Source organism: Peromyscus leucopus, chromosome 1 (assembly GCF_004664715.2).
Source record: "Peromyscus leucopus breed LL Stock chromosome 1, UCI_PerLeu_2.1, whole genome shotgun sequence".
In the NCBI taxonomy this organism is placed as follows: domain Eukaryota; kingdom Metazoa; phylum Chordata; class Mammalia; order Rodentia; family Cricetidae; genus Peromyscus; species Peromyscus leucopus.
In genome coordinates, this window is record NC_051063.1 from 99558587 (window position 1) to 99569095 (window position 10509).

Consider the following 10509-nt stretch of genomic DNA (forward strand, 5'->3'; position numbering starts at 1 on the left):
ACCCTTGACCACCCACTCCCCTTAGAACAATGTTGGATCATGTCTGTGTTCTCTAAAAAACAAACAACAGAAAACAAAACAAAGCCAGCCTCTCCCCAACTACAAAAGAGAAAAGCCGTTCACTACTCTGTACTATCTACACCCCCTCCTCCAGGACTGTCACCTCCTCTCAGTGCTGCACCCACTCAAGCCACTCAATGACTCAGTTTCTTGAATGCATCATGAGCACTCCTGACTCCCTTCTCAAGCTGATTTCTCAGGCTTGGAATGAATACTCTGTCATAAACCCCTGCTTCCACCCCAATCAGAAACATTTCCTAAACTGGTAAATGCCTATAAATCCCTCATCTACCGAGAACCAGATTGATTGCCACTGCTTTGGAAAGGCTATCCCGAGCATCTCATTTGAACTAATCTCCCACTCCTTTGACCCATGCATGTTCCATATTCCCTACACATTTGTTAGATCCCCCCTTTTCCTCTCTGAGTTGTGCTTTAATATTCTCCAAAGATTCATCCGTACTCAGTAAACCTTTTCAGGGGACTCCCTTTGTGTCAGGCACTGGGGACAAAGAGGTGACTGACAAATTCCCTGCCATTTGAGAGCTTACAGTAGAGAGGGAATCAGATGCTTAAACAGATAATTGCCACACAGTATGATAAGAAGTGTGGTTGAGAGATGTACAAGAAGCTGTGGGATCCCCAGGAGGGACCAGTGTTTCTGGATGAGTCAGAAGGGCTAGAAGGGTGACCAATTCATTTGTGTCATTGTCTATTGGGAGATAGACTCATCCTAGCTAGGACTTTTATATCATAAACATGCAAACCTGAACAAAATGGATTGAACTGAAGTGGACTGAGTCATCCATATCCATGGCCTCAGTGTCAGAGAGATGGGAGCTTGAAGAGAGAAAGCCTCCTACACTGTGGGGGCAGGAGGGGTCCAGAGGTACAGCCTTCTCTTCTTTAACTGCCCAGCTTTCTTCTCTTATCTGACTCTTGGCTTAGTTTCCAAACTCTATTGCTGCCTCATAATGAATAACTAGCTTATTTAGAAGTTGTTCTATTTATTAGACAATAGATACGTTCTATTTGTTAGAAACCCTCAAACAGGGGGCTGGAGAGCAGGCTTAGCTCTAAAGAACATTTCTATGTTGGTTGGCTCACAGCTGTCTGTAATTCCAGATCTTGGATATTGGGAACCCCATGCTCTATTTTGCATACACTAGTGTACACACACTTACACACACACACACACACACACACACTATTACTACTACTACCACTACCACTACTAAAATGACTACTACTGATGATGATGATGATGATGATGATGATGATGATGATGATAAAATAAATCTTTAAAAAAGATTTTTTTTCCAAACAGGACTTAGCAGTAATATTACTTGCTTAGATCTCAGGATTCCTGAAATGTTTTGCCTCTTACAGCTGCCTTAGGCCATACTATTTCTTTCTTCTTCCCATCAAATCTCAATCTAAACACCTCTTTGCCCATGCCTCTATATTCCATCATGGCACCTCACTCTATTGTTCCTCTCTTTTCTACCTGTGTATCTTAGGAGACACACGTTGGAGGGTCTTGGTGGACCAATAGCTGATGACAGGCTGATTTTGATACAGTACTCTTGCCTTCCTATGTCTATTTTTCAAGCTTCCTCCTCCTTCTCCTTCCCTCTACTTCCTCCTTCTCCCTCCTCTTCCTCTTCCTCCTCTTCTTTTTAACAGGGGCTCCTTACATAGTCTTGGATGTCCAGGAGCTCTCTATGTAGACTAGGCTGGCTATGAACTAACAATATCCTATTGCCTCTACCTCCTGAGTGCTAGGAGTATGGGTGTGTGCCACCATACCTGGCTCAAACTATGTTTCTTTCACAGGGACAGATTATAGAAGGCTTATGTGTGATAAATTTGAAGTGCATGAGGTGTGTGTGTGTGTGTGTGTGTGTGTGTGTGTGTGTGTGTGTGTGTGTATACAGGGACAATAAAAAACACTAGAATAAAAAAACACTAGATCTTTGTCCAAGAGGCCCTTGGACCTGGTAGGGGAAGGAACAGGTGGCCCTTTTTGTACTCTTTGTTTTCTCTAAGTTCACTTTCTTCTGTCTCTACCCATCCTAACCTCTTTTGTTCCCCCATCTTTCTCACATCATCCTCTGGATCTCTCTTTAACTAATTCTTAGTGTAATTACTACACTTCTGACTGGTATAGCACTTTGTGTCTCACCCATTAATGCAATTGATACACACCATATGTGTGCCCTTGAGCTTGGCTATTGGTGGTCCAAGAAGATGAAACTAGGCTTCCCCTTTACAAAATTTTTAATATACTTGGAGTTTTCTGGAAACAAGAGGATAAAGTCACAGTATGACAAACTATTGTATACCAAATGTGTGTGAACATGTAGAGTGTGTGAGTATTGTGAAAGAGTATGTGAGACTGTAAATGTGTGTGTTTATTAGTGTGTGAGCATGTGAGTGTGTTAGTGTGTGAGCATGTGTGTGTGTTAGTGTGTGAGCATGTGTGTGTGTGTGTGTGTGTGTGTGTGTGTGTGTGTGTGATCATCCAGATGATGGCAGAGAAGCATGAGATCAAGGATCCAGTCAACATCTGAAACAAATGATAGACTTGAGCTGAGGATGTGGCTCGGTTGAGTAGAGTGTTTACCTGGTATGCCCAGAGCCCAGGGTTTGGTCCCTGATACCCTCTAACCAGATGTGATGGCACATGCTTGTAATTCCAAGGATTGGAGGCAGGGGATCACAAGTTCAAGACCAGCCTAAGGTACATGATAGCATATTAACAAACAAAAGAAAACAAAAATAAACACGGTTTTCTAAGAAAAATATCACAGGAACTGAAGTAGCCAATGTCTTCACCTGGTGTTCTATCTCTGGTTACTCATGAACAGAGACATCAGTGTAATACTCATGTATATCTCTCTGTGGTGAGCGTGGGTAGTGTTCAACTAACTGAGGGAAATAGATGGTACATGGGAGACATCTGAGTGTCAGTGGCACTAAGTAAGGAAGCAGAGGTGATATGCAATGGTGAGTTGGTAAGAGCAGAACACAGTAATGCTTAAGAGTTTGAGAGTGATATAGAGGTAGATGAAGGTAGCCTTTATTTCTTTGGGAGATAGCTGGAACAAGGTAACATCTACATGTCTAAAGGTAATATCAGATTGAATATGGGCTGTGTTTAAGTTTAAAGAACACCTGAGTAACTCTGATGACATCAGAGTAAACAATGACAATAACCCAGACTAGATAACATTTAGAGTTTGTAGGTGACATCTTCAGGAAGCATGGGTTATATGCAGAGCTCTGTATGTGAACCAGGGAATAATCAAGTGATGGTGGTTCTAACTGAGGGGGTGGTAGTAACATCCAAGATGTGTGGGCACTATTTAATTGAGTATAAATGTCAGATGTTAACACTTTTAGCTTGGTTTAGATGTTAACCTTGATGGTGTGAAATAGCTGAGAACATCAGTGAATGTAGAGACTATCCGAGTCTTTGCTGAAATTATCTAAGGGCTTAAGAATGATACTGTGTGATTTTCTGGGTAATATCTGGAGAAGGTTTACTTAAACAGTCATGGGGAAGATGTGATATTTTGTAGGTAATTATAAAATAAGAGTAGTATGTGACAGACAACCTCTAAATGACTGTGGACAATACTAATGTGAGTGTGGGTGTTGCCCATTTTTACTGTGGACATCATCTGAGCTAATGGTAAAGTCACAGGTTTGTCTAAAAATAAAGTGCACAACATCCAAATTTCTCTTGGTAACATTGTAGTGAGCTCAGGTGACATATGCATCTGTGGGGTACTATGGGCCCAGGTGACATATGCACCTGTGGGGTAACTATGGGCCCAGGTGACATATGCACCTGTGGGGTACTATGAGCCCAGGTGACATATGCACCTGTGGGGTAATATGGGCCCAGGTGACATATGCACCTGTGGGGTACTATGAGCCCAGGTGACATAGCCTGTGGGTACTATGAGCCCAGGTGACATATGCACCTGTGGGGTACTATGGGCCCAGGTGACATATGCACCTGTGGGGTACTATGGGCCCAGGTGACATATGCACCTGTGATACTATGGCCCAGGTGACATATGCACCTGTGGGGTACTATGAGCCCAGGTGACATATGCACCTGTGGGGTACTATGAGCCCAGGTGACATATGCACCTGTGGGGTACTATGGGCCCAGGTGACATATGCACCTGTGGGGTACTATGGGCCCAGGTGACATATGCACCTGTGGGGTACTATGAGCCCATAGGCACACACTTCTCTGGGGTACTATTCCAGTGAGACTGGCCAGGTGCCCAGACACCATGTGCAAAGAGTGTTGTACATGGTGTCTGGGCACCTGGATAACAACCTGATGTGTGCAAGCAAAGACATTCAGATAAATGAGGCCTGCCCTTGCATGTGGGCTCTGAATCACTGAACATCTTGCTTCTTCAGGGAGCCCTCCTCTACTGGCTGCCCTCCTTTTCATCAGAACCTTTAAATATCTCTCTCTTGATACTTCCCTACTTTTAAATACCCAGGGTGTGCTACTCTAGAGGCTAATTCATAAAAAGTGTTTGAAACCACCATTTTGAGATCAGCCTGGGCAACAAGTAAGACCCTGTTTCCAAAGGAGCTCTACCCTTCCTCAACCCCATAAATTTCTACCATGGTCCTATTTCTCTTTCTCCCAACACCCCTACTTCTTGGACATTTTGCCTAACTACTCTTGTTCACTTCTTGCAACCTCTTCCCTGGGGCCCAATCTTCCATCTTCTGAGTGAGGTCTTGGTATCTACATACCCTCCTAAGAACTAGTTACTGTGTCTAAACAACACCAGTGTGGCTGTTTTGTCCATCTCTGACTTGTCATGGCAATATTTGGCATCCCTTACTCCACCTTAGCCAAGACTCTCCTCTCTTTTCCTCAAAGACACAGCTACTGTTTCTGTTTCATTTCAGTCTCTTCATGGAATTTCCCCCCTCTGCTTTGCTTTTAAATACCAGGCTCCTACAGGAGCCTGTCTCAGCTCCCTTGTTCTCATTTTATACAATTTTTTTTAAAAGATGTTCTTTGTTCCTATGGTTTCCCATACTCCCTCCAGGTGAAGACTTTTCAAGTCTTTATTTCCAGCTCAGCCCTCTAGGTAAGTTCTAGATCTCAGAATTCAACAGCTTTGGGGAGTTAGCCATCAGCATTTGAACTCAATGGATTCCAAACTGAGCTGATAGTAATCCCCTCTTCCAAAAGTGCTTCTGCTCCCTTGTTGCTGGGAACTGAATCCAGGGCCTTGCAGTTGCTAGTCAAGTGCTCTAATATGAGGCAGATCTAGCCCCTCCTTGATTATCTTTCTCATGATATGCCATCTACGTCCTTTCAATTTCCCAAACCAGAAACTGGATTTCATCCCTTGACCTCATCCACCCTCCCTACTTCTAATCAATCATCAGACTCTGTTGATTCCATTTCCAGAAGTGGCTCTCAAATCCATCCACTTCTCTTCATCCCCTCTGCCAGTACCTCTGTCTATGCCAGCATCATCTTTCAGCTAGATCTGTGTAATGTAATAGCTTTCTAAAGTATCCTTCTGCATTCCATCTCATCTGCCCATCCATTCTCAACACAGCACCACTAACCCTGGCAGCACTACTGAATCCTTCAGTGGATCCCAGTGCTTAGGATAAAATCTACACTCCTTTGCTAGGGCTATAAAGCCTGCCATAAACACTCCAGGCTGGTCTAGCCTGAGTGTTGATTATGTACCTTTAATGGCACATGTTCCAGCCATTCAAAAACTGTGTAGTGCTGAACAAATGTGCCATGGGCTTAAACTTTGAGTTTTTGGACAGCCTATCTTTGCCTAAGACACTTTACGTCTCTTCTGCTCCTTTAAGTTGTCTGTTATATTTTTCTGCTTCAACGTATATCCCACCACCTCAGGAAAGCAGTCTTAATTCCAAGGGTAGGGCAGGCTGGGGTGTTCCTCTTGTATATCCACGATCTTTCTCCTCTTTGTGCTGCCGTTCCTTGCTTACTTGTCTGTCTCCCCTATAAACTCAGAGCTCCATGAAGCAGGATTGTGTCAGTTTTGTTAAACTCATATCCTTGTTGCCTAGCACAGTTTCTGGTTCAATAAATATTTCCTGAATGAAAGAATCTAAGTGACAGTGGGTAACAGCCAAACTGGGAAAGCATGGACTGTTTTATGGGGTAAGTAAATATGTAGATTATAATTTATTCCAATGTTTACTTCTTGAACACAGAATCCATCTCTTTCCTTTTCTGTTTATAGAACCCAAGCTCCCAGGTTGCACCCTTAGTGAGGTTGTCAGACCCCCATCTCCTTTGGGTGTCCATATTCCAATCAGACCCTTTTGTGGGACTCCCAGGCTGTGACTTTCCCAGTGGTCTCTGTCCCTGTGCACTTGACTGCAGACGGATGAGACTGCAGACCGTGTCTAGTTCATTCCAGTGTTCCCAGCGCTTAGCCTAGCAAGTGCTCATTAAACATTGCAAGTAAACATGGGTATGGGAAAGGGGAAATGCATTTTAAAATGTTCAGTGAAGCAACGAAGATGTTAGCTGATGGGATGAGTGAAGGCAGTGGGACGGGAAGGTGGTGGTGACACAGGGATGGGATGACGGATGCCAGAGGAGGTTGGCTCTAGGAAAGTGAGCCATAAGAAAAGAGATACTTGGGGGCTTTGGAAGGGACTCCAAAACCTTCAGAAAAACAGAAGAAGCATAGAGATCGGTGAAGGACTTGACTCTGGGAGCAGAGGAATTTGGGGACAAATAAAACAAGAAAGGCAGCATCCCCTAGTGCCGGCTAAATTCAGATTTGAGAATCTTTTCTTGGGAAGGCTGGGGTGGGGAGGGAGGGGTAGAGACAGATTGCAACTCCAGTCTCCCATCAGGCAGTCCAGAGAGCTCTGGTCCTCACCGGGCTCAGCCCCCTTCTTTTTGCCTTTCTTTTACCTGGCTGCTGTCTCTCTCTCCAGTGCTGCACGCTCTCTGAACTGGATGTTAAAAGGAAAGAGCTGGACCTGCTGGCAAGAAGAGGTCCTTGCTTCCCAGCTGTGTGGTGCTGAGCTTGGGAATGATCAAAAGTCGTAGGTATAGCACAAGGAATGTGAGGCCAGGGGCTCTAAACCAGGTGGTGTGAAGGTGTGATGGAGTTATTAGAGCTTGGGGGCGCAGTGTGTGTAGGGGAGGGATCTGTGTGGAAGCCGAGGAAGTACTACGAGGGAAAGTCCTACAACGGTGTAGAGGTCGTGAGGGTTATTTATTAGTGATATGGGGTGCAGTGAGAGGGGCTTAGGGAGGCACCCACCTCTGGTCCCGGTTCCGCGGAGGCGAGGGGGCTCGCAGCTGAGGTTGCCAGAGTTGCTGCTGTTGAGGAGGGGGACACCCGGGCGGCATAATGAGGAGGACCCCGGCCCGGGTCCGGGTCCCTGCATACTGCGGTTCAGCTTGAGCAGCTCCATGGTCCCTGTGAAGTCCCACTCAGATCCGCCGACTGGGCTACAGCCCCGGTTCCACCTGCTCCCGAAGCGCGGATGGCTCAGGCTCCCGCCCACCACATCGCCCGCCTCTCTTGGTTCCCGCCCCCTGCCCTGTCTCCTACCCTTCCACTCCTCCACCAGCCTCGCCTCGGTTCCAGCCGGTCCCAGGCTCTGGACGGCTTTTGTCCCACCAGGTGACACTTGGCGCGCCTCCCCCGCTCCAGAGTTCCGAGCGCGCGCGCGCGCGCGCGCTCCTGGGTGACTGCTCTCCAGGCTCGCCCCCGTGCTAGATTCTCCCGCCTTCTCTTATCTTTCCTGGCCACCCCTCATACCATTGCCCTTAGTTCTGGAAGTGTGTGTGTGTGTGTGTGTGTGTGTGTGTGTGTGTGTGTGTGTGTGTGTGTGTGTGTGTGTGTTGTAGACGCCTGCGCGTACGCCGGCGAGGCGAAGGGGACCACATGATGGGAGGAGTGAGTTGCTGCTGCTGTGGGGGTCCAGTATCTTTCTTTAGTGGTTTAGAAGATGCGGACGTGGCGGTGGTGATATGGTTTCTGTCCCAGGATCCCCCACTACAGAGCAGGTGCCTTAGACCGCCTGGAGCCGCAGTTACCATGCCCTGCCGCAGTGGCCGCAGTAACCATCACAGTATCGCCTCACTACCCTAGCTCTCTGCAGCTCTTTTGTGAGGGCTGAGGTAGCCCTAGCTTCTGCCTCAGTCCACCCCATCTCTTATCTGGAACCCAAAACCTGGGCTTCTGCTCCAGGGTCTCCAGGAGGGTCCGGAGGGCCGCAGTTGCTCACAACCGAGACTGTACACGAGACTGTGCACGGGGAAAAAAAAGCTACCGCGAGTTAGAGTGGACTAGGGCATTAGTGGCAGCTGGGAATGGATGTGAGAACTGCGCTAAATGAACTGGGTTGAGATGTAGTAGGGTTCTAGTCCTGGTCCTGACCCAGGCGAAAGATGGGGAGCAGGCAGCTTGGTCATCTCCCTCGTCTCTAGGTAGCGTCCACCCCCACTCAAAATGCTGTTTACCCTCAGCCCAGGTGCAGCACCGGTGTAGGGTGCTGGGTTCCCACGAGAGGGGGCCGGAAAAGGACTGGGTCACTGGGGTGCAGCGGGAGGGAACAAAGCAGAAGGTGCATGTGAAGTGCGAGACTGAAGCGGACTCAGCTTCCGAGGACCGGCCTCCTCTATTTTTTTCATCTTTGTTTCTTTCATTCGCTTCCATTCCAAAGACATTCCAGTATGAGATGAAATATCACTGTTTAGGCTCCCAAAGTGGCTGTCTGAAGTCTTGGGGGGCGTAGGGCATCTGTGGGAGAGAGGATTAGAGTTGGGAGGAGTCTGGGTAGGTTTTGGAAAGGACCTGACCAGGCAGCACTGAGTTCACAAGGGCTAAAGCACTGGAGGAAGGGTTAAACCTGGGATCACCCTCTCCCTCCTGCTCCACTGTCTCCCTTGCTCTTCCGAGAGCCCTGGATCAGAGGAACTTGATGTCTGTTTGTTCAGCTCCAGCACAGGTGGTATCTCTGATAATCAGATGAACTTTTCCCACATTGGATGACGGTAGCATTGAGAAACAAGGGGACAGGGGAAATGCAGGGGGAGAGAAAGATGGAAATAAATGTAGATTGCATTCACTTATCCAGCAAACTAGGTATCTAGGTATCAGTTATGGGATTGTGCACCATTTTCCCATGCAGCCAATCTGTCCCTGAAGAGCTCTCACTATAGCGGGGATTTTTACCAAATAAGCCAAAGATTGCAATTCACAGTCCTACATACAAACATTAAGACGCACAAATTGAAAATTTAGTAATTAGGGCTGGAGAGATGGTTCAGCTATTAAGAGCACTTGCTACTGGACCTGGGCTTGGTTCCCAGCACAGGTAAAGTGATTCTCAACTCCAGTTCCAACAGATCCATTGCTATCTTCGGGACTTTGTGGGCACCAGGCACTTATGTGTTATACATAAATATGTGTAGACAAAACACTCATACACATTAAAAAAAATAAAAAGGAAGCCTAAGCATCATCCTTACTCCTCTGTGTTCCTCCATCCCTGTAATGGACATTGTGACACAAAGTCCAGACTCCACAAAAATAAAGGATTCATTGCCTAGGAGGCAGTGCTAAAGATTCAGTCCCCTCCAGAAGCTGTCAGAGCAGAGTACCAACTCCTTCAAAATCACAAACCCTTCGTGGGGTATCATGCATCCAATGACTGATCAGCACAGAGGAAATAGCCCCAGTTTCCTCATCCCACTAAAGGACAAACTGTTCACAACACCCGAGCTCCTCCTTTGAGGCTGGCTGAGGATTCTGTCGGGTCTAGATTACTGCTCAGCCCTTCCCTTTGCCCAATCCTATTTTCATCCCCTCTTGCACAGGTGTTGACTTCGAGAGTACTCCTTAGTAAACATCCTTCACAGTAATCTCTGTTTTAGAGTCTGCTTCCTGGGGAATAGAGCTACATTGCTCCCACATTCAATCAATCATAAAGTCCTGTTGATTTTAGCTACTGAACAACTCTGCTTGTATTAAACAGTCTCTTGCACTACAATTCTAGGCTCCTAGAATGGCTATCACACTTTGCTGGTGCCTCTTTCCAACCAATCCTCTACCTTATGGCCAGAGTTCAATGTTCAGAATACCATTTACATTATGCCAGCCTTCCAATCTTTGCTTTTAGGAGAGAGGGAATCAGATCTATGAAGCCCACATGGCCTGGTTTCTGCTGTGGCTCAGTAGTTTTTGTTCCCTCTGCTGAACACACAATGGCCTTCCTTAAGTGCCCCCTCCCACCTTTTGCTATACATTTCCTAGTCATGTGGATTTTACATATATTTTCTGGAAGGTTCTCTTTTCCTTCAACACCTATCTATCTGATCTCATGTTTTCCTGACTCTCTTGGAGGGTGATCTCTAATCATGTTCATCCTTGTGTA

At 46.6% G+C, this 10509-nt stretch overlaps 1 protein-coding gene across 1 annotated transcript in view; it reads right to left on the reverse strand.

Annotated features, from left to right (window-relative positions):
- Positions 1-7668, reverse strand: part of Cckbr (cholecystokinin B receptor) — a 41818-nt gene extending 34150 nt beyond the window's left edge. The window contains 1 exon segment of the mRNA XM_037211925.1: positions 7386-7668. Coding sequence (XP_037067820.1) covers positions 7386-7539 — 154 coding nt within the window. The 5' untranslated portion in view covers positions 7540-7668.
- Between the last annotated feature and the right edge of the window lie 2841 nt (positions 7669-10509).